Source organism: Osmerus mordax, chromosome 25 (assembly GCF_038355195.1).
Source record: "Osmerus mordax isolate fOsmMor3 chromosome 25, fOsmMor3.pri, whole genome shotgun sequence".
Taxonomy (NCBI): Eukaryota; Metazoa; Chordata; class Actinopteri; order Osmeriformes; family Osmeridae; genus Osmerus; species Osmerus mordax.
In genome coordinates, this window is record NC_090074.1 from 4,453,256 (window position 1) to 4,479,420 (window position 26,165).

The window sequence follows — 26,165 nt, forward strand, 5'->3', positions numbered from 1 at the left end:
TGTGTGAGAGAGAGAGAGAGAGAGAGAGAGAGAGAGAGAGAGAGAGAGAGAGGGAGAGAGAGAGAGAGAGAAAGAGGGAGTGAGAGGGGGAGTGTAGTATTGCAATGTTCAGATTGTATGGTGCTCTGGGCAGATTATGGATTTGCATGGCAGATGTGTTGTGTTTCAGAGAGATTACTGTATTGCTGTGCTGTTATTTTGATTAGGTCATTGTCTCCTTTGTTGATTGGGGTGGTCCAGGGTGAAGGGTAAGCAATGCTTTCGCCGCTGCTACTGTTTGTGGGGGGGGGGAGGGGGGGGGGGGCTGTGTTTACCAACTCTGTGCTGGGGGGGGGGGGGGAGTGTGTGAGTTCAGCGAGCGCTTCACCATGTTCGCCATCTGATTTTCAAACTTGCTGCTCATCGGCCGACCTACATATCCCCAATCACACACAGAAGCCACTTGGCGGTGTGCACAGCGACCAAACAAAACAACAAAAGTCCGTGCCACGCACGCACATCCTGTCCGGTGTTGTGTCGCGTGGACAAGCACAGCGCCGTGTGGACGCCACACACACACACACAAACGCACACACTCCAAGAGAGCAGCACTGTGACTCACAGACACTTGTTCCAGAACGAGTATCCGTCAAAGAGAGGCCGCGCCAATACGGCGTGGATCAAATCCACTTTGCTACGTTCGATGGCAGCGACAAAAGGGGTCTCGCACACTCAGCGCTTGCACACTCTTTGTGTGCGTGTGTGTGTGTCTTGTGCATGTATATAGAACACCATCTGCTGAGTCCTGAGGCAGTTCTTGCCCCACTACCCCGCTTGCTTTTCTTTTCTTTGCTTCTTGCTCTTCCCCTCTCCTCTCTCCCCCCTCTGCACCTTCCGGTTGTTATTGTCGCCCGCTTCAGATCGCAGCGTCGCCCCAACTCATTGTTCTCACTCGTGCAACGGCGAGCAGTCATCATCGACCCGCCATATGTACGGGCGCGCCACGCCGATCCGCGTGCGGACGCGCGTGCGTTCGAGCGCTGTCGTATCCGCACGCGCGCGAGGCAGACGCGAGCGCGGGCGCGCGCGCACACACATGCACAAATGAGGTTAATGAAGACGAATGTGAGGCCATGGTTCTATTGACATCCAGTGTCTCTAATTGTGGCAGTATTCTTCAAGGACAAGACGGGGGGGGGGGGAGGGGGAGGGAGAGGAGGAGGAGGAGGAGGAGGGGAATGGAAATAGATTCAATGGAGAGAGGCCAGCGGAGGAGAAGGGGGACAGAAGAGGGTAGCCTGGGAAGATGTCCCTTTTTTTTTTTTTTTTGGCATGTCAAGGAGAACCGCCATGGATCTAAATTAGGATAACGATTCGGAGACGGAGAGAGAGATAAGTAGCGGGGAGACAAACAATGGAGTCCGTCAATTCCAGACGGGGAGACGGAGGACGAAGAAAGGGGATGGTGACGGAGGGCGGGGAAGGAAAGAGGAAGCGGAGGGAGGGTCCGCGTGGGGAGGGAGGGAGGCAAGGGAGGGAGGGAGGGAGGGAGGGAGGCGAGGGAGGGAGGGAGGGAGGGAAGGAGGCGAGGGAGGGAGGGAGGCGAGGGAGGAAGGGGGGGAGGGAGGGAGGGAGTCAGTTGACTCAGTGATCCAGAACAGCGAGCAGACGTCCAAACAGGGAGTTACGGCTCGGTCAAGGAACACGCACAGCACAGCGGCGAGCGTCATGACTCCAACGACAACAACAACAAACGCACACACATGACCCCCATACCACCCCCCAGGGGTGTCCCAGGTCGCTGGTGGCCCCTCCTACCTGGGATGATGGAGACGGTGTCTCGCTCCCAGGACACCACGCTCACATACTCCTGCACGGCCGTGGGGATGAGGCACTTGAACACGGCCACGTTGCCCCGCATGGAGCGCTGGTCTGCCACCCGCACTGTGTAAGGTTCCCTGAAAACTACACACACACACATAGGTTAGCAATCTTTTGGTAACACCATATGAAACACCAAAAATAAATGCAGCAGATCATCGTGGACTTATGTAAAGTTTCAAGGATATACGGCTATGTAATACCAGAGTATAATATTATAGTACGATATACTGTGAGATCTGTGTTGAGTTTCATTGTTTTGTAAGTGTATTTTTTTGTTTTGTTTTGGGTTTTTTTTTTTACAAAAAAAGGGCAAACTGTGACATACTGTAGATCTTAATGTTGTCTATTATTGGAACTAATCCTATATCTGTCTGCACCCATAACTGTACAACCCCATTTTGAGGGGGATAAACATGAAATGATTGGCTAGCTTGACACCAACATCCGACACTAATCTATTGTTTTGCACACAACTTGGTGAGGAGGAAACCGAGAGCTCCGCTACTGCGCCGTTCCGTAACACATTCTCTTTAAACCATGAGGGAGCGTCGCACTGTTCATGCATGTTCATGCAATATTTTACACTCTCCTGAATGAGCAGGGAACTCATTAGTGAAATCACGAGAAGCCAGGACATGTCTGAAGGTTGCTAAGAAACTGGTTTGGAACCCCCCTCCCTGGTAACAGCAGAGGAGTACTGGAAGCATTAGGTTGATACTGCAGTATAACACAGTCATGCACAGTGTAGCTCTACTAGTCCTCAGTTCGACTGTTTAAGGATTGGAATCCCCAACTTGGCGAGCACGCCGGGATCACACACACACCCGCCTGACCCGAACCTCTCGAACCGAACTCCCCGACAAAACCAGAAAAAAAGGGGGTGCCGCTCCGGTGACAAAGGGGACGTTTGGTCGAGAGCTAATCCTCGGTCTCCTCAGGGCGGGGCTTTCGGGTCACGAGGGAATGAAGGCAGCGAGCGTCCTGCTGGCGTGCGGCTCAGGGCCCCTGCCTCTAATCTGCGGCTCGGCGCTCGTATTAGTATTAGTATGAGTATGAGTGTTAGCGCTGGTCAGTGTCGGGAGGCAGAATATGGAAACAGATGTTGACAGGGGGGGGGGGGGGGGGGGCTGCCTGTCTGCCCTGATGTGGATGACTGACAGGTCGGGGGGAGGGAGGGAGGTGGTGAGGGAGGGAGGGAGGCAAAACGACAAAGTCGTCTGTGTACATTTTTATGAAGATTGACACAACGTTTTTATGGCTCCAAAAAGGTTTGGTCCAGATGTGGCCAGTTTTAACTGACCATCAGGGGTCCACACCCACTACTTTATGTACCGGAAACAGGCACACGCTTAGGCCAGGGCCAGGGTCAGGGCTAGGCTGGTTATGTAGGGGCTAGCGCCTTAGCTAACATTAGCAGATCCTTCACTAATCCTAGAACACACTGGTATCTGATGAGAGATCCACCTTCTTAAAGCACCAGCAGGAAGACTAATCAATGGAGTGCACCAATTAGATTTCATAATGAGAGATAATTAAAGAAGTGTGCTGCGGCTATATTTAGCATGGCACCAGAGGAGCGAGAGAGGAAGGAGGGGAGCAGGGAAGAGAGGAAACCTTGGAGAGAAAGAGAGAGAACACGGATAGAAAAGACAGAAAAAGATGAGAGAGCTTCGCAAATCTGATTCCATGGCCAGCATAGCAACCAGTGACTTCTGCATAGATACTGACAGGTGTAGGGGGTGGCATGTGCGGATGTTTGTCTGGGTTTGGGCCACAGAGGTCAGCCTAGCTGAAGAGGATGGTGTGGGTAAGTGTCGAGTTACAACAGTAGGTTGAAGACATGCAACAGGCTTTGTGGACTCTTAAAAACAGACTTTCCAAACACAGTTCCTGTTTCAATGGTTGGTTCTGGGAAGTGTAGTTTTGTGTGGCGGTTTCTGGTATTGCAGTGGAACTCCGGTCCAGTTAGTCAGGGTGTGGGGTAGGCGATGCCAGAGGGTCCTCTGTGCTACAGATGTTCTCAGTAGACCGTGTTCTAGGTCAGCCAAGCTCTGGGACGGGCTATTTTAGGCCAGGTGCCTTTTTGAGTAGCTAGTGTTCTGGCAGCTGCCAATCACTGGCCTTCATTTTTCTTTTGGAAACTTTCCCCTTCCCCCCCCCCCCCCCACCCCACTCTTCTCCATCCATCCCCTTTTCTCCTGAGCTCCCTTAATTTCCCCTCTTGTCTGTGCTCCCCTTCATCTCTCTTCCCTGTTTGCCTGTTCCTCAATTCTCTCACAACCAACAATCCAACTCGATCCTTTGCAACTGCAGGGCTCCCCTGTGAGAGACAGTCTTGACATTTTTTTTAATGTATTTTACCACATCCCCCCCTCTTCACTCACAAAATCCTCCGATCCAGTATTTCCATCTTGTACTTACCCCTCACCTCGCACGTTTATTTTCTCCCCCTAATCTCCTCTGTGGCCCTCTACACCCCCCCCCCCCACACACACGCTCACCAGCTTTGACGCGGATGTTGGGGCTCCGGATCTTGCCGGCCTGGTTCTCGGCAGTGCAGAAGTAGTCGTTGTCGTGGATGTAGCTGTTGAAGGCGGAGGGGAGAAGGGGTAGAGCTGGAGGCTGCCGTTGGCGTGCACGTGGCGGATGTGGGGCACGTCGTAGATGTCGTCGCCGGTGGCCAGGTACCAGCGCAGGATGGCGGTGGGGGTGCCGCCCGCGGGGCAGGGCAGGGACACCCCCACGGAGCTGGAGTAGGTCACCCTCTGGAGGGACGCGTTCACAAAGTACAGCCTGGTGGAGCCCACATCCTCGCTGTGTACTGGAGGGGGCCAGACGGAGAGAGGGGGAGAGAGAGGGGGAGAGAGAGAGAGAGAGAGAAAGAGAGAGAGAGAGAGAGAGAGAGCGAGAGAGAGAGAGAGAGAGACTTGACTGTTACCAAGGGCCAGAGGTAGATGATACAGTACAGGTCAGCAAGGGAGTTCAGGACAAACAGTGGAATAGTGAACATGTGGCATTCTGAAGTCAGAATACTAACACATATCTATAATATTGACCAGATGGTGATTCAAAACATGAATTAGATCAAAAGTAGCGGCTATGCAATATATTGTGGGCTCACAACAACAAAAGATGGAGGAGAAAAGCAATGCCCTTCAAATATGTAACAAAATAATCATAACAAATGTATGTCAAATGTCCAGCTGCAAACATCAGTCATGTGATGCAGAAAGCCTGGGATTTGGGCTAAAGCCTGTGGTGTGTTCGGTGGGTGGAGGAGGAGGAGCCTCCTACCTCTACACACACACATACACACTCCCTAATACACACACAAACACACACACACTTGCAGAGACAGAAAACGCACAGATAGGTTATGTGATTGGAATTTCTATGCCAGACGCAGAGAGTTAAGTCTGTTTAATCTCCTTTCATATTTAACACACACACGCATACACACACACACACACACACATACACACACACCAGGAGTGTTCCTCCTGGGTGTTCAGATTAGGGACAGACAGGCAGTAGGGAGAGAGAAAGAGGGAGAGAGAGAGTGGGAGATCCCCCGGAATTCAGGGTCAAGAAGGGAAAGATTACGTGAGAGAAAGGGCTCTGTTATGGATGAACAGATGTGGTCGCAAAAAACCATACCTTCACACCCCCCCCCCCCCCCCCACCCACCCCCCTCAAATAAATTTAACACGCACAATCCTCAAAGATCGGCACCCATATGGAACCCCTGAAATGAAACTTAGGCTTCACCTCAAACAACACAACTTTCAAACACCTTTTTTACACCGATATATGAAAATTCGAGCTTTCGGAGGGGTTCATTCACACGTAGCTCCACATTAGCTAGACTCCAGATTCTCTTCTAGGCCCTCTTAATCCCACTGTCCTGCCTGCAGACCCTCAGTACCACGCTGTCACAGGTTTCAGAGGGGCGCAGGACAGTCTGTCAAGGAGCCGTCGACGTCGAACGTCGACAGAGAGAGAGCGAGGGAAAAGGATCGACCGCAGGCCCGGCAAACCGCCCCTCGCCACACGGGATCAGCACCACGGACAGAGGCTGCACATTAACCCCTGACGCGCCCCGGCTCGCCTGGATCTCAGAAAGGGCTCCTCTGAGTAATCCGTCCTAAGGGCTAGTCAATAATGCCGCGACCCTTTCAACACGGCGCTGCACCCATTGCCCCCCCCCCCCCCCTCCTCCCCCGGTTGCAGATTGATGGGAGATAGGCAGCGTGCTACAGATGGTAAATATGAAGCGTGTCCGTTCCTGTGGTGGGCTGTCAAATCGAGGTCAGGCAACCCCCCCCACCCTCCCCTCCGCATGCCCGCCCCTCGGCAGATTACTGATAATGGTCCCTGAGCATAAAGCTCATATTAAAGATTGCAATATCTATAATCTCCCAATGGGGGGAGACTGGACTAAAATGGGGGGGGGGGGGTGGAGGGGGGGGGGGCTGTGCAAGCTGGGGTCACCCTGAGAGCTTAGGGGGGGCTGGGCAGTAGGACCTTCTCCACTACCGCCACCGCCACCCCTCCTAGATTAGGGCCCTGGGGCTGGAGTGGGGAGTGGGATAGAGAGGGGATCAGGGCAAACTCGTACCACTCAAAGGCTGTCGGAGACAGACGAGCACTCCACACACACGCACGGGCACACGCTGCAGCTCTTAGGAGATACACACACACACGCACACACACGCACACACACACGCACACACACACACTCACACACACACACACACACACACACTGGGAGGAGACAGATGGGTTGCCATGGAGGCAGCAGACATGTGAAAGCTCAAAATGCTAAAAAAAGACACAACAACAAAAGTCTAAACCTGAGTCTGACATGTATATGCATTATGTGAGGCCTGGGAACATAACTCAAGGAAGAGGGAAGAAACAAACCGACAGAGAGGCGTGAACAGAAACCACCATTTTGAGGAATCTGTTACAGAACAACTGACTCAAGTCAGTCCAGCGCTTGAGGTTGTTTTTTTTGCAACCCAGTAGGACAGTATCAAAACCACCGAACTCCAGAAAAACCAAAGCCCAGCTCCACAGAGACCCCAGCTGACCTGAAACCCGTGTCGACCCCGAACCACCTACAGGGACAGAAGACACAAGGGGGGAACAATCAGCCGAGCGTGCCCTCGACCCCCGGCCTCCACAACCCAATAAGGACACAACGAGCCCCCCCGCCGGTTCGGGCCGGCGACGACTCCGCCCCGAAAAAGTGAAACGCGACGACGTCCTCGGCCGTGGCGAGGTGTTTTCGCTACGGCTGCAGCGGTGCCTACTGATGGTGTTGTGGAGACTGAGCCAAGGCTGCCAGCCAGAGTGCACACTGAGCTACTATTTTATGCAGGCTGCTGGAGGACGAGGCATGAATATGGATGGCAGAGAGAGAGAGGGAGAGAGAGAGAGAGAGAGAGGCAGCGGCCATTGCCTATGCAAGACTTCATTATGCATAATGCAGCTGGTCTACGTCTTTCCAGCGCGCGCGGGGGGGGACGGGACGCGGGCGCGCACCACGCGCCGGCTTTCTTTTCCCTCTCTACCTCTCTCTCTCTACCCCTCTCTCTCTCTACCCCTCTCTCTCTCTACCCCTCTCTCTCTCTACCCCTCTCTACCCCTCTCTCTCTACCCCTCTCTCTCTACCCCTCTCTCTCTCTCTCTCTGCCCCTCTCTCTCTCTCTTTCTACCTCTCTCTCTCTACCCTTCTCTCTCTCTATCTCTCTACCCCTCTCTCTCTCTCTCTGCCCCTCTCTCTCTCTTTCTACCTCTCTCTCTCTACCCTTCTCTCTCTCTCTCTCTCTCTCTCTCTCTCTCTCTCTCTACCCCTCTCTCTCTCTGCCCCTCTCTCTCTCTTTCTACCTCTCTCTCTCTACCCTTCTCTCTCTAGCCCTCTCTCTCAATCTCACACTCTCACACACACACACGTACACACACGCACCCATACTGTGTGTAAAACACGGTGCACACACAGATGAGCAAGTAAACAAATGCCAGCGCCTCCCCCCCCCACCCCCCCGAAATACACATTCTCACACCCAGCGCTCCCTGCATCCAACCGAACGCGGAACACTTCCTCTCTTTCGCTGTCTCGCTCTCGCTCCCTCTCTTGAACCCCTCCACTCGTGTGCACACACATCAGTGCTCGCTCTCTCTCTCTCTTTCTCTCTCTCTCTCTGTACCTCTCGTTCTCTCTCTATCCCCCCCACCACCCCGCCCACGTCTCTCTCCCCCCCTCTCTCTCTCTCTCTCCCCCCCCCCTCTCTCTCTCTCCCCCTCTCTCTCTCTCTCTCTCTCCCTCTCTCTCTCTCTCTCCCCCTCTCTCTCCTTCTCTCTCTCACTCTCTCTCTCCCTCTCTCTCTCTCTCTCTCTCTCCCCCCTTCTCTCCCTCTCTCTCTCTCCCCCCCTCTCTCTCTCTCCCCCCCTCTCTCCCTCTCTCTCTTCCCCCCCCTCTCTCTCTTTCCCTATCTCTCTTTTCCCCCCCCTCTCCCTCTCTCTCCCCCCCCCCTCTCTCTCCCCCCCTCTCTCTCTCCCCCCCTCTCTCCCCCTCACTCTCTCCCCCCCTCTCTCCCCCTCTCTCCCTCTCTCTCTCTCTCTCTCTCTCTCTCTGTCACACATCATGGAGCTCCTCTTCCCATGGAGACAGATGTAGGATCATTTTCAGCCAGACTGAAACTCTTGTTTCCAGTGTGTTGCTCCTGCTCCTCTCCTCCCCTTCCTCCCTGAGCTTGATTCCATTCCCCCCCCCCCCCCTCCCCAATATATCCATCGCTCACCTTTCCCTACGCTAGCTCGGATCCTGGAAGTGTCGTCTCGACGGGAGGCGTTTCAAGCCTTCGTGTTTTGGCGTCTGTGCCCAAGTGCTCTCCCCCCCAAAAAACGGCGAGGCGTTCGTGTCCCCCCCCCCCCCCGCGTGTGCACCGAGCGAGGGCGCGCGGGGGAGAGAGGGAGGGAGGGAACGGTGGGGCACAAACAGACAAACTGCACCGGGAAAGGGGAGAGAGTGGGTTAGGTGTAAGCTAATGCATAATCCTCGGGGGGGGGGGGGGGGGGGGTCTTGAATAAGTAGGTGCTTGGTGTGTGAGGGTGCGTGTGTGTGTGTGTGTGTGGGGGGTGGGTTATTGAGGTTACGTCTTATCAAGGAAGGGCTTTGAGTCGTCCCACCCCTTCATTCTGTACACTCTGCCCCCCAATCCCTTAACACCCCCCCCCCCCAACGCCCCCCACCTTCCACCCCCCACCCCTACCCCCCGGCCCGTGCTGCGTCAGTGAAAAAGTGTGCTACTTCAGCAGTCCCGCGAGGCCCGCTCTCCCCTCACATCAAAGCAGCCAGTTTTCTCCCTTAATGTGAATATCAAATCTGTGGATCACAAGTCCCAGTTCAGTCTGCATTAAAAAAAACGCCCCTCCCCCAACCTTTAATTCTGCCCAGTGATGAGCCAGAGAGAGGGAGGGGGAGAGTGTGCAGTGAGATGGAGGGAGGGAGGCAGGGATGGAGGGAGGGAGGGAGGAAAGAGAGAGAGAGAATACTTTCGACAAAAACAACCACCTGCTTGCCATGTTTGTACATTTTGACTACATGTAGGCTAGCTAACCAAAATAGGAAACTGAAGACTCAAGGGGAGAGACGATGGTAACGCTGCTCAATTTTGCGCACCTGAGCTACCGGTTCTCCTAACGCACGTTCAAAAATCCAGGCGCTGACAGGTTTCGCGTGGCGTTTTCTGTTCTATAAATAATTGTTTTGTGGTTGACGGTTTCAGTTGAGTTATTCTCCCTGCTTTGCATTTTCGAGATTTATCACTAGCCCATTAACTAATTCAAAGAGGAGATGGCGACACAGGAAGGTCCGTTAGCAGACATGGCAGCGAGGTGTGACATCCTATCGGTGGGGCGTGGAGCTCCTTCGTTGGGGAACCGTAAGCTGAGGTGCCCCGATTGCTTTGCGCTCTCATTTGCTTGCCACCACTGCAACGCGCCACTCCTATACCAGCACCGAGCGCCAAGGATGTTTTACCAAGGCGTTAACACCACACCAAATAATAACGGACCCTCATTCTGATTACGGACGTCACTAAGTGGAACACAGACCATGCCCAATGGTTTACACTTCACAAATCGATTTGCAATCAACTGCAGTGAAAAAGTTTTTGGGGGTCAAAGAAAAATATGGCGACGTGTACGACAATATCAACATAACACTGTCTGTCACGTCAAATAATTTGAAAACCTGATTATTAGATTTAAGATATTAGCCTACCACAATTAGGACACGTCACACATTTGAGATCAAATTTAAAATCGTGTACTAAAGCCCATATAGCAGTCAAAAATAAATATATTTTTTAGTATGAAAATGCCTCTAAAATAGCTTTAACTGTGGAAAAAACTGTAGGCTATAGGCTTGTTAGAACCATCGACAATAGCGACATTCATAAGAGAAGCTTTAGTAGTCAATACAAGAAGTAGTCCAGGCCTGGATGCAAATCATAAGGCCCAATGCATATCCCTGTAGCCTACTGTAGGAACATCTGTGGATATATTCGATTGTAAAAAATAGAGACGAGCGTTGTGAGCAGTCATTGGTACTCTTTTGGCCCTTGACCCGGTTTGCTGCTCTGTCATTGGGTGATACTGCAGATCGCAACGCTAATTGTGCAGCTGAGAAGAGAAGGCAGCTGGGGATTTGGGCTAAAATGGAGAGCGAAGAGAGCGAACAATTTAGCATATTTCTATTTTTTACGAGGGAGGAGATGGAGGGAGGGAGGGCAGGGGACGTTTTCGTGGTGATAGTTTGGTGGTAAAGGTGTGAGTGCGGGGTGGTTGGGGGGAGAGGGAGGTTGAGTGCTATTTGATTACGATCCCTCCCAAAATTGGGCGTATAAGCCTATCTTTACAGTTGTATGTAAAAAGGTGGAAAATGGTCCAGGCTTATTTTATTTTTTGAATGCTTCCATTTATATTAACTTGCCTCTTGACCCTGGCCTAATTCAATAATTTCATACACATTTTAAACATAAAGCAACATTATCATTAGTTTTGGTCAATATGCACAAGAATATTGAGAAAATTAAAAGACATTTTACATCGAAATACATTCCAATCAAATTATTTTTGAATGTGCGACCTCGCAAACAGACGAAATTCAGTTTGTTAGTCCGTAAGGTGCGGTTCCATAATATAGGCCTAAAGATTGAAAAAAAAAACAACAGGCCTATTAATTAGCATATCTTTCTCAATAATTGCCATCTAGAAATGGTTTAAGGGCCCCACTGGTTTTTTCTCCTTTTTTGTAATTGGGCAATTATGAGCCTATTGAATTTTGCGTTTAAGTCTAGGCATAGCCTATATTGTGTAAAAACACATTTCTGTCAGACATATAGCTTATTATTTATATAAATCATAGGTTTTAAGTAGGCTATATTGTGTGAAGCTACTTCATAAATCATAGGCTATTGACTGTCACTGAAATGAACTAAATCCCAATTTGTGACAACAGACCAACGGGGGTGTCCCCTTCCAATGGCTTCCATATACTCCCCCTCCCCTCCCCGCGTGCGCCCACACACACACACGCACAAACACACACAACCACACACATTCACACACACGCACACACACACACACACACACACACACACACACAGAGCACCCTGGGTTCAGGTGCGCTATTAGTGGGAAACACGCCTGGGCTTGTCCATATGTACCCACGCACCTGGGGTATCTAATTTCGTCAACTAAAATAGATCAAATTATACATTTAAAGGGACCACTCGAATGCTAAACTGAAATCGTATATATATAAAGGTTTTAATGATATTCGGTAATTGTGCGGATAAGACTTTAAAAGGACCTCAGATGTATGAGATATAAAAACAAAATATCAACTATAATTTGCAAACTGTGCCGTATTCTCAACTCCAACATCAAGAGATAGAAACGAAAAGCAAAAATGTTGTCTGACAAACAAAGGCATTTTACATTCATATCTGCAAACCTTGCCGAATTCTTCATGTCATTTTGATAACCACATCTAGGTATTGTTCCAGGCCTGTGCCATTTATGAAATCGTCATTCATAACCTTACATGCATCACTCTAAACAGGCCGAATAAACAAAGGGTTATGAGAAGGCCTGGATGTAGAAATGCTGTTGAGTTTCTGTATTATTTTCAACGCAGATTTGTTCAGGATTATTATAATACACTGTAATAGCAGGAGAGATCAACTTGGTAATAGGGTCGGGGATTTGCTGCCATATTGAACAAGCCTTTGAAATATCAGGATTTCATTTCTTTCGAAAACACAATGCAATATATTGAAGACAAATTAAATCACCAGAATTAAATGCAAATGCATCTGAATAAATAACAATTCTTAAAATATGTAATTGTTTATTCATTGTGGGAAGAGGCCTAATTGCTCTCATCATTTAGGTGAAAGGGGGCCTTTATTTCACACATGGCAACGACTCGTCAGCTGCAGAGTCTTGCCAAAAATCTTCTGAAGATTACCTCCCAAAAATCACAAGAGCCCCCCTTCAGAATGATGCGCCGGAGCTTTCAGCCAGCGCTCAAACACAACCATATATACGGACCCACAAAACCACACCAACGAAGCGCACACAATCACTGCTGGCCCCCCAAAAAAACAATCGAAAAACGTGAAAGGACCATCAAATAATATTCTCCACTCATAACAAGAAATAACTTTTCGGCCAACATAAGTTTTTCAGCATCATAAAGTGATCGATTCAGGCGTTCAAAACATGTTTCCATTTCCCTGTCTTCGACACCGTTCCCTCTATCCAGCCATTTTACATATTCATAATTCTCCTTAGTATAATGCGAAAACAAACCGTGCTATCTGCACCATCTGCGGCACCACGGACTGGTGCACACGACCACATAGCAATCGAAAAAGAAAATGAACTTCACACGTTAAAAACAAATAACCATTTAGTTACTACCTACACTTTGCTGACACAATTACATTTTTAAAAGTAGGCTGATTCGTTTGGCAAACTCCTAATTCCATGGCTTCCAATAATAGATCAATACAATTACATGGCCATCCCCACCGAATTTCTTAACAACTTAGATTCTGCTGCCAATGATTACAATACTACAATACTCTTGCTCAAACTGCAATAACTCAGGCACTGTAGATAAGCGAAATATAAAGGAAATAAATTATAAAGCCATTGTATTACCTTCTTGGAGAGAGTACAGCAGGAGTAAAGTTACAAGCCACATGCCATAAATAGCAGGTATATTTTTCAGGAATGTTTGGCAATCCTGGCGAACGTGCGGCGCAGTGTTTGGCCAGGCGAGTCTCCGTGCTGGACTGGCGACTAGGCTCCCCGGCGGACTCTCCAGCCCTGCTGCCCCGCTAACCATCGCGGGGAAATGAGAACTGCCTGAGCCCCGCCCATGCACCCTCCTCCCGATGTCGCTACCATGCATAGAAACCCTCCCTCCGTACTCTAATGAAACGCCGCCGAACGATGCGCCACAGCGAGAGCTCAACACTGATCGAGATGAGTTTAGCAGCGGTCATTCCATTTGTTCCCATATGGATATGCTCGGGTGCAGACAGGTGGAGTTTTGGGCTTGCCACACAGGTGAGCGTGCCCACCTCTGTAAAAACGACTTGCTAACTACATTTGTCCTTTGCGCAATGGATAGCTATTCGGAGACTCTTCTTTACTTAATCCAAATTCGCTTTATGAGTCATGACTTTGATTGGGCTCAAGCGTGGTATAACTGACTCTCAATATGCATTGACATAAACGTTATTTCCTCCGCAGCAACAGAGCCATGCACTTAGCGGCGTGATGACAGACACACAGAACACACACACACAGCCGCACGCGCGTACATGCACACACAAATACACCCACACAAGGATAGAGGTTCCAACCAGAGAATATTAGTTTTGTACTAAAAAAGGTCAAATCTTCCTCACGTTCCGAAACCTTGAATGGCAGCGAACTTCTTTGATATTGATGCACCTAATTATTAGCAATTAGGCCTACGTGAGCACATGCTACTACTTATACGAACAGACGACTTGTAAATGATTGCGGTTCAAAAATACTTTTCAAACTGCGCACATGCACTCAGAATAGGATAAAAAATTTAGAGGAGCACACACTGATTTGTTTTGTTATGGATTTTCAGATTGCTGAAGAACTTGGTGGAATATGCAACTTTCACGCCAATAACACAATGGGTGTGTGCGTTTATAGTCGCCTACAACTTGTAAGCGAAACTTGCAAGACAGTTTGTGTGTTTTGTCATCCGCTTCTGACTCATCCATGATGACTTATTTACTCAAGAATAATTAGTCCAGGACAGAGCAGCCTCGCTGATGAATGTGCTTTGTCAACCTGTCCCAGAAACCTGTCGGCACCACAAGTGTGCATCCGTACACTGACCTGTTTAAAACATTCTCTTTCTTCTCTCCACATCATTCTAGTAGCCTGCAAGCCTGACTGAGCATTGACCTGGTCTCCCACCGAATTGACAGGGGATGCAGTTAACTCAACTAACCTCTCTGTTTATTTGCCCTCGCCGAATTTGTGAAGTCACCTGACTTTAAACACTTTGGAACCCCTCATTGCGGGCCCTATTCCATGAGATAACCTGTTGCCTACAACAAAACCACTGTGTGGGTATACGTTCACATCTTGTTTTGAAAATACATGTCAAATATGCATGCACAACTGACGTGTCTCATTCATTTGGAATGTTTTTCGTTGCATTTGGGCTACATAGGCCTGGGTCAATTCGATATGGGAGAAATGTTTGTCAAACTTGACAACGCTTCCTTTAACACATTGATCGATTATTGAGAGGCCTGTTTACATTGCCTACGGAACAGCTACCTATTGTGTAGAAACATAACACCTATGTTGCTCAAAATCCAATCCAAAACACAACCGTTTCCAAACCGACCACCCAAAAGGATTGCAAAAACATTTTTTTTACTTCAGCATCAACTTGTCCCTACTTGCCCGATGCGCGCCTCAACTTGTCTCAGCATGTCAGCGTCCTGTCTTGAACCATTGGACTGGGGGTGGAACCCGCGCCTCGAGAGCCATTTGCTAAGTGTTTGCTGCCACCCCCTGGTCGAAAGAAATCATACAAATCATGTATTACTTATTGTGAGCAGTGAGCGGTTGAGAAGGTTGCAGGACGGCAGGCACAGGTGACGAGGTCGTCGCCGATAATGCCGTAGGCTACCATCCAAATCGTGGTCAACCTGAATAAATTTCCCGCCAAATGAGCACAAGTATAGAACAACAGTTTTATTAACAGGAGTCGGGTCACAAACTGAACAGCCACATTCTAGACACGGATTCTCCGTTTGCCTTCTAACTACATCGTTACAGTGGTGAGCAAGGGCATCCTACTTCACACGACGACAGACCAGGCTATGTCACGAAGTTGTTATGGTTGTTTTTATGTAACATGTACAGAAAACCTATGCTAATTGGAGCATCCATCCATTCCTCGCTGTCCAACCTCTGGGTAGTAGAAGGGTGTCCGCTGATCTGTCGTTGTGACTCATTTCTCAGTGCTCACAGGCCTGTAGACGAAGCACGAGACAAACCATTGGACCACAGAGGATTAAGGTGTGTTACTTTGCGGTGAATTATTAGTTTCATAATAAGTACAATGTCAAATCTAAATGTATTTGTAAAGTATTTTCAAAGCTATGTGACAGAGGACTTCACAGAGGACTTCCCATATGGACATAGTTCTGTACCTAAATAGTTTGTGAAACGTAATAGTGTGGGATGCATTTGATGTTTACTTACTTTGCTTTCCGATTTGCCCCACAGTTCAGCTTCTTACCTGCGGCACAAAATACACAGCACAGTCAAATGAATAGCTCTGTTTCCTCACACAGTCACATCCACAACACTTGAGCTTAGTCATGTTTACAAAAGCACACGTTCCTAACAATTGTTCATTAAACCACCACCCATTACACTGAACATAAACACATTGCCACCCCTTGCAGTAGCAGCAATGTCGCCACAATCGTCGGAAGATTGGAAGATAACCCACGAAGACTCAATTTTGTCAGCAGGCGTTTGTGAGCAGGATGGCAAAACTTACTGAAAAGTATAGCAATTCCCACCAAAAAGAGCACGCCAGCGAAGATGAGTCCTCCTTTTCGAATTAAATAATAGTCTGATAGGAGAAATAAATAGCAAAGACAACCGTTTAGGACAGAACCAATTACTAATCCAAGCACACGTGTTGTCTTTGACACCAGGCTAGGTTTGAGTCACATACTGTAGTTGAAGTCGGAGTCCACAGGGTCTGGTGTGTCTGAATTGTGGAGACAAAATAAAGGGAAAGGATATCAAAAGGAATGACAACAACGTTATCCTTCCTGTGGTATTTTGAAGTGTTGGTGGAAACTTGTGTGGTAGAGCATTCATAGATTGAGAAGTCTTACCTCCGCCCATGTTGTACATCTGTCTGTGTTGAGAGCCGCAGTTTGAATGAGGTCAGGAGCTGCCTGCTTGAAGGGAGATGCTTAGACAAAACTTAACCCTGCCCACACTATCCAAACACACACACACACACTAATCTACAATGTATTACAGTGTGTTCCCTGGCAATCATCAGTCAATGTCATCAAATCCAAGTGGGAACAATCCACATGGCTGTTAAAAGATTGCTACTCCTTCAATAGAATGAATCAACTGACATAGAGAAACAGAGAGCCAGAAGTATGCCTTCCCTATTTGACTATTTGAACATGAGCTTCTGACAACATGCCTTCTACACAGTGAGGAAGTTTAAGTACAGTTTATCAGTACGTTGACTAAAACAAGGAGGGAATGGGGATTGTGTGAGAACATGAACAACAGCTGTATATCCGACAAACAAGAAAATGGTTTGAATTTGAATTCAGTTATCCGGATCATGTTTGCGGGGATGGGATCAATGGTGTTGTAAAGTTGTGATGAAGATAAGAGAACAAAACGATGTTTCCGCTTGGTTCACAGTTAAACTGCTTACTGTAAAGGTGCCCAAGGTTGAAATGATTCTCTCAGCAGACAGCGTGGTTGGTGGAAAAGTTAATGATTGTGGGGGAAATTAGCTAGAACAAGGTTCCAAACATGTGATTCTCTAATGCTCAAATTGCCCTTCAGGACGACAGACGTAGAGACACAACAATGGTGAAAATAGTGGAAAACCCATGTAGTACAAAACAACCATCTCCTCTGAGATAAGAGACTCACCCAGGAGAGCGAGGAAACAGCAGTATGAGTTGAATTCAGTAAGTGTGTGTTTGTGTGTGGTTGTGAGTCTGTAGGGGTCCGAACATACGTCTTGTGAGCATGGCTGCGTTAGTCCTTCGGATAATGACAGAACAGAAACAATAATGTCCTCTGTAAACCTCTAGTTTACCATTGAGGCCCGCTGGAGATTAGCTGGTCATTTATTCACATTTCGACATGCAACAACTCTCTCACTAATGTTCTCTTCGCCCATGTTCTCTAATAAATGGAAAATCCACACCACCTTGTCGAGGTGTAGTTCCTAGAAGTGGTTCAACGGCTTTTTTAAAACCAGTTTGTAGCAGCAACGGTGTTAACTGACCACATTTATCTGTGAAGGGTTGCTTGTGTTGATCTTCACTTTTCTCATTCCATTGTGGCTGTGAAGTAATTGATAGCTTGTTTAACTACATGTTCAGAGCAGTTTCCTGAATGGATCTCTCCCCAGTAAAGTCCATGACAACATGGGTTTGATAAGTCACATATAAATGATTTCAATCTACTACCCACTGACTTGGATGCCATATTGAATGGTGAAAAAATAAAACAAATAATAATAACCTAGATGATAACAATGTGAATGAATTTGAACAAAATCATTCAAAGGTTTATTCATGAATGCATGTCACACTCGAGTTTGAAAGTGAACATAGGAATGACATCTACCAATCATCAGTGCCATCATGTAATCTGAGTTATCAGAAAAGATGCAAAATACACCAATCCTTCTCTCATCCTTCACATCTACATATTACAAGAAAATTGTTGTGGAACAACAGAATGTGGAAAAGTCAAGCTTAGGTTATCTTAAGGAATCATTCTTGAGTGTCAGCTGTTACACGTCAGCAATTACTACCAACACAATAAATAGAAGAATTTGACTTGTAATAGTTGATTTCAACAGCTGTATGTTTTGAGGTTTGTTCAAGTGTCTTTAGTTGATGTCACATATGAGGGTCAAACCCTTATTTGAAATCTCCCTGGTCACACCAGGCTCAAGACTGGACGTCGAGAAGGAGTTTCTCCGCTTGTATCTTGTCCAGGCGAGACAAGGCCGCGTCTGTGACAGCGTCTGGGCTCGCGTCAAGGTTTCGATTGCTGGAAGGGGTGAGAAAAACACATCAGAAGGCCCTCGGTGACATTCAGCTCGCTGTGATTAGATACGAGGACGCGCTGAGGCGGCACAAACGTCACAGTATCACGACAAGCAACTCAAATACGTGGGTCGAACAGGAAACCGAACCGAGTTCTCCATCCAAGACGGAGACTCGTGCAGGGGGGCCCCCTCACCTGCATCTTGCTGTAGATCCAGGGCAGGAGGCGACTGACCCGGCTGTACACCCCCGGGCGGTTCCTCCGCCCGCAGCCCGCCCCCCAGCTGGTCACTCCCGTCAGGTACCAGCGCTTGTCCACGTCCTTACACACCAGAGGACCCCCACTGTCACCCTGAGGGGGAACACACAAGGTGGGACACTGAGACTAGGACGGTGAAGGGCAGGGATCGCCCTCGTAGAGACGTTCGAGGGATTTCTTTGGCAGTCGTAACCCCCGGATCGTCGACTGACCTGGCAGGAATCCTTGCCGCCTTCCAAATCTCCAGCACACAGCATGTTGTCAGTGACTTTGCTTCCATACACCGTGTTTTGGTTACAGACAGCCGAGTCAATGATGTCCACTGACACCTCCATCAGGTTGTCGGAGCCTCGGCCTGGGCGGCAAGCACACACAACAAATCCCATCATGCAACTGAATTGTCCTTTCGGGGCGTGCTTCCTTTTCCTTCGCGCATCCTTTTGGCAATTCAACGAACGTCACTCACCTTCCTCCTCCGCGGTGGTGCCGTATCCCGTGGTCCAGCAGGTCGTACCAGGAGAGAAGACCTTGTCAGTCACTGGCAGGCACGCTGGCTGGATTGAATCTGTCGCGACACAAACACAAGTCATCGCCGTGAGGTGAGTAACGACGCATCGTCGACCAGAACCTCCAGCCAACACGGCCTCAACCCCTCCACATCCCCCCCCCCCTCGTAACTGTCGTGAACAGAGGCGACACTGACTGGATGTCTCCACGGGCTGAGTGAGCTTGAGCAGGGCGATGTCGTAGTCGTTGCCGTCGGAGTTGTAGCTCTCGTGCAGGATGATCTTCTCCACCAGGTAGGGGGCGGGGAGCGTGCTCTGGGACACCATGCCCACGTACACTTTCCAGTTAGCCGGCACCAAGTTGGACGAGTCTTTCCTGGAGGGGGGGGGGGGGGGAGCCAGTCTGTTTATGTTGATACAGAGTAGGGGGGACTGTTCGTGGACGGGTAGACGCTCAGCGGTAGAGCATTGGACTGCAAGAGGTCGCAGGTTCAAATTCCCCCCCCTCTACTTCAAGTGACTTCGGATAAACACGCGCACGACTGAATGAATACGTCGTTATTATCGTTGGTAGGTTTCCCCCCCTGTACATTTTACATTTAGTCATTTAGCAGACGCTCTTATCCAGAGCGACTTACAGTAAGTACAGGGACATTCCCCCGAGGAAAGTAGGGTGAAGTGCCTTGCCCAAGGACACAACGTCATTTTGCACAGCCAGGAATTGAACCAGCAACCTTCTGATTACTAGCCCGATTCCCTAACCGCTCAGCCACCTGACTCCCTGTACACTGACCTGTTAAAACAGTGTGCCGCCGTCACCACAAAGTCAGGGGCCACCAGGGAGGCTCCGCAGGTGTGGTAACCCCGGAAATGGAGGCTGACCTGCCAGGGCCACTGACCCAGCGTGGACTGAGCTCCCCCTATGATTCTGTTATTGTACGGCGGCTGTCCACAGTCTGCCAGGAAGTAAACCAGACACAGAAGCAATGTCACCCATTGGACACTAGAGGGTGCAATCGGAAATAGTTTTCAAACTGACGAGGTGGTACAGATCATGATATTGACTGCTACTCACTGACACACCGCAGAGAGACGACTTTCTGGTTAGGGCACGACGAGCTGAGGGTGCCAACACAGTACGTTTATCATCCCCTCACATTGTTAAATGCTTTTTTTTTGTTACTTGGTAAGTGTTGCGCGGTACTCACGTGCCCGTCACTTTTCCCTGGATGGAGTTTGACGTGGTGCTGGGTGATATGGTGAGGGCGGAGGAGAACGTGTTGGTCATACTGCTGTCTCTGTAGCTCCTGAGTCAGATGACGAAGACAAGGTTAGGAACACTCATCACCACAGAGATTGAACAACACAAGTTCCATTTTGTATGTCCAGCGCAGTTCACTGTAAGATGTTTGAAGTTTTGAAATGAAAAAAATCGATAGAGAATGTTCCGGCAGTTTGAGACACACAACAACTGTGTTGACTTTACCGTGTGCCTGTTCTGTGAGGCTGAAACGGTAAACAAACGTGTTCCTATCACTGTGCAACGGACTGTTCAGTGTCTGTTCAGTGTTCCGTGTCTGCCTTCAATTGCTCCACAAAAGACTTCCCCCACATCCTTCTTCATATTCCTTACGTATTTGTACCATGACATAAGAGGCGCCAAGACACAGTGTAGAAAATACCCCAGATACGCTGACAATTACTTTGTTGGCTGCACCAAATCCACCAGAAGAGAGCAGCAAATCCCGCTGAGAGACTTGGTGGAGACTTGTTAAGAGCATTTCCTTGCCGTGCATAAAACAGGTCCATGCTCACCCTCTGAAGCCCAGCTGGGCGCAGGTTTGGTCAGACAGTGTCTTGGTCCAGCCGCTACTACACACAGGGAGGAATCTTCCGGACTTGGCGGTCTTCACCTGCAGAGCCCCGTTGGATGCAAACCTAACTGTGACACACACACACACACCTCAGCCTTTAGCAGTAACGGATAACACAGACACGGAAAGAGTCGCGAGCGCAGGCAGGCGTCGTTTGTCGTTTCTAGAAGCGCGCGGAAGCGTTTGGTCGGCCGCAGGAGAGGACTGACCACAGTTGGTCTCGTCGCTTCCTAGTTTGCAGTTCTTCAGCCCGTCACACTCCACCACGGTGACGGGGCACGTGTCCCTCTCCACCTCGCTGGGGCGGTAAGACGAGCTGTTGCTCAGGTAGCCCGACGCCAGGGAGGACCCGTAACGCACTGCACGGGGGGAGGTCAAAGGTCAGATCAGGTCAGTCCCCCGTGAACCACACATGGGCAGCGTGGGGGAAAAAAAGTCAGATCACAGAGGCCAATCCGACTACATTAGAGGAGATTTCAAATGGAACCAAATGATGAAGTGTCCCAAACAATCTGTCGATCTTCTTACCCCCTAGCCAGATTGCGATGGCGATGATGGCCAACAGCAGGGTTGTTCCTCCAGAACCTCCGAAACACCGGGAGCTGTGTGGACAGGAGACGCCCTTCGTGCGACGAGGGGCTGCGGGGAAGACGGAAAGTCAACGGTTTTGAAAGGTGCAAAGGGGACAAGATCAAGCTCATTCTCCTGACGAAAAAAAAGCAGATTTTGCCAATTCGGAAATGTCACATCGGTAATGCTGAATGAGAGACACACGCGAGACGCGTCTGAATCTTACGGCTATTTTGTTGGTCGACGTGGATGACGTTGACCTGAGGGAGAGGCTGGGGGATGTAGTACGGCTGGTAGGGTGGCAAGGTAGGGTCAGGAAGGCCTCTGGTATCTACCACCTCCACATACCGAGGGGGGAGCGAGGTGGGCACACAGTTGTAGGGCGATGGTGCATCAGTCTGCTGTGTGACATAAGGGGGGGAAAGGGGGGGAGTCAGGTGGCTGAGCGGTTAGGGAATCGGGCTAGTAATCCGAAGTTTGCCAGTTCGATTCCCGGCCGTGCTACTTGACGTTGCTACTTGCCTCGGGGGGGAATGTCCCTGTACTCACTGTAAGTCGCTCTGGATAAGAGCGTCTGCTAAATGACTAAATGTGATGTGATGCTACTCCTCGTTACACCGCATTTCTAATCAATCAGAACCCATATAAACAGTTGGTTGGTTTGGATATGGGAGTGACAGCAGTCGTCCCTGATAGCAGTCCAGTGAGGGTGAGAGGGCTTACCAATAAACACAACTAAAGGAAAGTTGTACAGCAGCCAATTGTGCTAATGTATCACAGTAAAGGTTATTGTTACCTAAACAGAAATAGAAAATCCATGACTCCTTTTATTTATTTTACTATTTTTATCTTTTACTGTGCTGTGTAAATAGTTGCACAAAGCTTGCTTTAAATTTGTACATTAGTGTAAAAAAATCCCACGCTTACTTTATGATAATAACTTTATTCCCTCTCTATAAACTTCATATAAGTATGCTAAAGGATAGAAAGTCAAGAGGGTTGTTACTGGATGTGTTAGTAGAAGCACCTGCCTGGCTCCAGGCGGTACACATGTACTGTTGACGGACCTGGAATGTTCTAAGAGTAAGCATGCTTCAAGGCAAACACGTCATTTGTTGATTGCTGATACAAACAGATATTACGTATTGTGCAGTTAGCGTCTGACAAATTAAATATCTAGTGTGTAAAAACATATTTATGAACACTATTAAAATATGTATTACATTAATGTATATATATATGATAATAATATGTAAATATGTATTAAAGTATTTATATAGGTTTTCATCTGTACACACTAGATTTGAGCCCAACACAATGACCCAGACCAAGCAACTGGGAACACAGACCCAAAAACCACCATCCATGCTTGTATTATTAACACATGAGAAGAAAACGATTCAACACAAACATACAAACCTTTTTAGACATTGTAAGCTTCTCTGAAGCATATTTTTTTTTATCACAATTCACGTGAAGAAATTCAAGAAATCAATCAACAACACGAAATAAGTCGTCTTGGTCTGGCAACATACTTAAACGTGGTCCACATGAACGGCAACGCCAGGTCTGTAAACAGGAGAGCAGGCTGCGCTAAGAGCAAATGCTCCGTTTAACAGTGGACAGAACAGTACAACTGCCCCTACCTGGTCATTTTCCATTGGGATGTGTACGAAGACCCACCCAGGCAGTGAAATGTGGAGGCTGTGGTCCTCTCAGAGGAATTGTAGATAGCCTTACTGTACGTTACACGGTAGTCTCATCGGAGGCTCAGGTAATCCTACTACCTCCTACTACTACTGGGGGTTCATCTCTGGAGACTCGGAATCAATTGTTCCTTATGTTCTTGTCACTGTCGAGTTCTTGTGATTCACTGCTTTACCACTCCTTCAGCAGTCATCAGCAACCAATACACTGTCCTTCCCCTACCTGCATAACTGGTTCCAGGTCTGGTTAGAACTGTCACACACACACACACAGCAGTGACTCAAATGCAAAAATAGCTTCATCGCAGTTAGGGTCAACAGCAGTTTCCACTGGTCTGTGAAACACTGCGGGTATGAAATGTATCTTGTCAACACCCTTGCTCTTATATTGTTTTCAGTTGTCTATGCCTGTGTGACAGGTACTGGTCCTAAAAAGAAATGTGAATGAACAATGGCCTCGATGGAAACAGTTATTTGACACGCATTATTTACGATCACAAAATCCCAGATCTTCCTTATCGACATCGGTGCAAGGAAATGACCCAGAATGAGTTCCCTATTCAGTCTTATGGGAAACATCAAATTACAAGCCAAGTTTTTCTCTTTGGCTGGAATAGTTGGTGATTGTTCCAACATGATCCTGTTATCATTAATGCTGGTACACCAGCATTATGATTTCTATTGAGGTTGTTTGATTCTAATCAATTTAGAATAGGAACAACAGTCTGCCTGTTTGTATGTTTTGGCAGAAAAACCATGGTTTATCTGATGAGGATCACAGTAGTGTATTGAAAGGTACAATGGTTCTCTGCTACCAGATACTGTGGTTGTACAGTACCTTCTCTATGGTAATTTAGTCTGCTGACGGTCCTGCTCAACTGGTTATCAGAATGAGCCAGTTTCATTGTTAAGACAGAAGAATGTGTGTGTGCGTGTGTGTGCCAGATAGTCCACAGTAGGCCATGTACATAGACATGAAAATATGTCATTCTTCAACCTTTAGATTAGTATTTTTTGGCCATAGGGTTGTATATGTTGATCTCATGGATATCATTTCTCTATTTTGAAAAATTATTTTGACACACGTTCTCATGACATGTCAAAACGACATCCTGTGTCCTCAAAATGTCCTCTTTATGTTCTATTTCTGTTCCATTAAGAAACACCTTACATGGCTACATTAACACTGCCCATACTCTCTCTACTTGTCGATTAGTATCGCAACGCCCTTGGCTAATGCTTGTCCACTCAACAGCACAGTGATAGTGATGATTGATGATTCATTCCACCCCTGCGTCAATTCATGTTGTTTCCAATCGGTTGTTAACTATGAAGGCATTCCAAAAATTTCAAACAATTCTTGTCTGCCTCGTTCAGGAGGTGTTTCAACATTGTCGCATTTTGTAGTCACACAAAAAGAGACACAGTGGTCAAAGACGGAACAATCCAGAACAAAATCTGGATTGTTCCCCCCCAAAAAAACTCCATCTTTGTAATTCTTTCATTTAGCTGCCACTTTACTGACATACAATAAAATGGAGATTTGAACCCATTACCTCTTGAGCTGCAGCGAAGTGCTCTAACCATTGAACATACCCTGCCCTACCTTTCATCAATCATGAGAAGCAATAGGCTGTATCAAGCCTGCCCGTATCTAGCCTGACCTTTGTCCCCGGTATACAGGAATGTCACGCTAATTTCCATGAAATGGAGGGAAGCTTATAGGACAAATAATAAGGCTATAGGTTCACGTCAGTTCTGAGAATCAGGAATATCAGGTGCAGATGCAGGAAGCCGAGGGAAGGAACAGGTGCAGTTTCTCAGAATATACCGGAGCCCCCTGGAGAGTCAGACTCAAGCTGTGGAGTCTCCTTACCAGGGGGCAAACCATGTTGATCGGTAGACTTCAACCCCGGTCTTTTGGGCTGACTGTCTGTATGTTTTACATTTAGTCATTTAGCAGACACTATCCAGTGCCTTGCCCAAGGACACGTCATTTTTCACGGCCAGGAATCAAACCGGCAACCTTCATATTACTAGCCCGATTCCCTAACCGCTCAGCCACCTGACTCTGTGGCTAGATGTAGTTTCCCTACTCCAACACACCTGATTCAAATGAATGCATCGTTATCAGGCTTCTGCAGAGTTTGATAACGACATGTTTATTTGAATCAGGTGTGTTGGAGCAGGGCCGTCTAAAGCACACACAGGACAGTGGGTGTTGAGGACCAGAGTTGAAGGCGACTGGTTGTAGAAATAGAGTATATTTTAGAAGGATACAGTTTTGACGTTTTTTGCTCTGACCCAAACTCAACACAGTTCATTCGAATAGTTGGCTCCTTGACAAGCTGAATCGAGTTAGTTGCAAGTGAGGTTGGAGAGGAAGCTCACACAAGTGTAGATCTCCAGAAACAAGGTTTGAATGCCCCTGGTGTAGACACTTTGACTTGATGAATGTGACCAAAGCTGATGCTAGTGATGGGCCATTCCGGTTTATAGATTTTAAAGGGTTGTTTCTCGTAAGGATTTTGTGCTTGTGGAAACGTGTTAGGCCACATTCAAACTTGCTGCTGATGAGTGCAATTGATAAATGGGTAAAGATACCTTTACTCAAGGGAATGCTTGCACTTTCATTCCAATGTGCAATCTGGAAATGTCATACTTTTCGAAGCAGCTGAACTATGCCCCTGATTGGAATAGCACATGTTGCTATTGGCTCTGATTTTTCAACCGTGCAATTGAGATCCTCCACACAATCCCATAATAATGACACCTGAAGCCACTAATCATCTCACAGCAACGAGCTCCCAGAGTCGAGATCTCATGTAGCCTTTTGATTTGAGTACTCAGTTACAGGAAGTGCTTGTTAGAGCAAGGTTATTGTGGTCTCTGTTTGTTGGCAATTCTCCAGAACGTAACAGATTCCTTATCAGAACCTGGACTGAGCCTTATTTAAC

The 26,165-nt window shown here is 48.0% G+C and overlaps 2 protein-coding genes and 1 long non-coding RNA gene across 4 annotated transcripts in view; all 3 read right to left on the bottom strand.

Moving 5' to 3' along the window:
* Positions 1-13,267, bottom strand: part of LOC136933316 (cell adhesion molecule DSCAML1-like) — a 20,087-nt gene extending 6,820 nt beyond the window's left edge. The window contains 4 exon segments of the mRNA XM_067228634.1: positions 1,798-1,944; positions 4,365-4,466; positions 4,469-4,684; positions 13,105-13,267. Of these exon segments, the coding sequence (XP_067084735.1) occupies positions 1,798-1,944; positions 4,365-4,466; positions 4,469-4,684; positions 13,105-13,147 (508 nt within the window). The 5' untranslated portion in view covers positions 13,148-13,267.
* Positions 13,268-16,072: 2,805 nt separating this feature from the next.
* Positions 16,073-16,405, bottom strand: LOC136933764 (uncharacterized). The gene is made up of 3 exons (XR_010874834.1): positions 16,368-16,405; positions 16,202-16,237; positions 16,073-16,096 (listed from the first exon to the last, which is right to left on the bottom strand). It is a non-coding gene; the product is annotated as an uncharacterized lncRNA (long non-coding RNA).
* Positions 16,406-17,780: 1,375 nt separating this feature from the next.
* Positions 17,781-23,378, bottom strand: tmprss13b (transmembrane serine protease 13b). 2 transcript variants are annotated; one of them, XM_067228954.1, is made up of 13 exons: positions 23,149-23,376; positions 21,729-21,903; positions 21,461-21,571; positions 21,142-21,291; positions 20,874-21,000; positions 20,267-20,365; positions 20,134-20,177; positions 19,852-20,014; positions 19,256-19,434; positions 19,019-19,117; positions 18,765-18,907; positions 18,490-18,645; positions 17,781-18,297 (listed from the first exon to the last, which is right to left on the bottom strand). In XM_067228954.1, the coding sequence occupies exons 1-13, from the start codon at positions 23,161-23,163 to the stop codon at positions 18,283-18,285; spliced, it is 1,476 nt and encodes a 491-aa protein (XP_067085055.1). In that variant the 5' UTR covers positions 23,164-23,376; the 3' UTR covers positions 17,781-18,282. The 2 variants fall into 2 exon arrangements, with proteins under 2 accessions (XP_067085055.1, XP_067085056.1); XM_067228955.1 differs by lacking the exons at positions 19,852-20,014; positions 20,134-20,177 and having other exon boundaries at positions 23,149-23,378.
* Between the last annotated feature and the right edge of the window lie 2,787 nt (positions 23,379-26,165).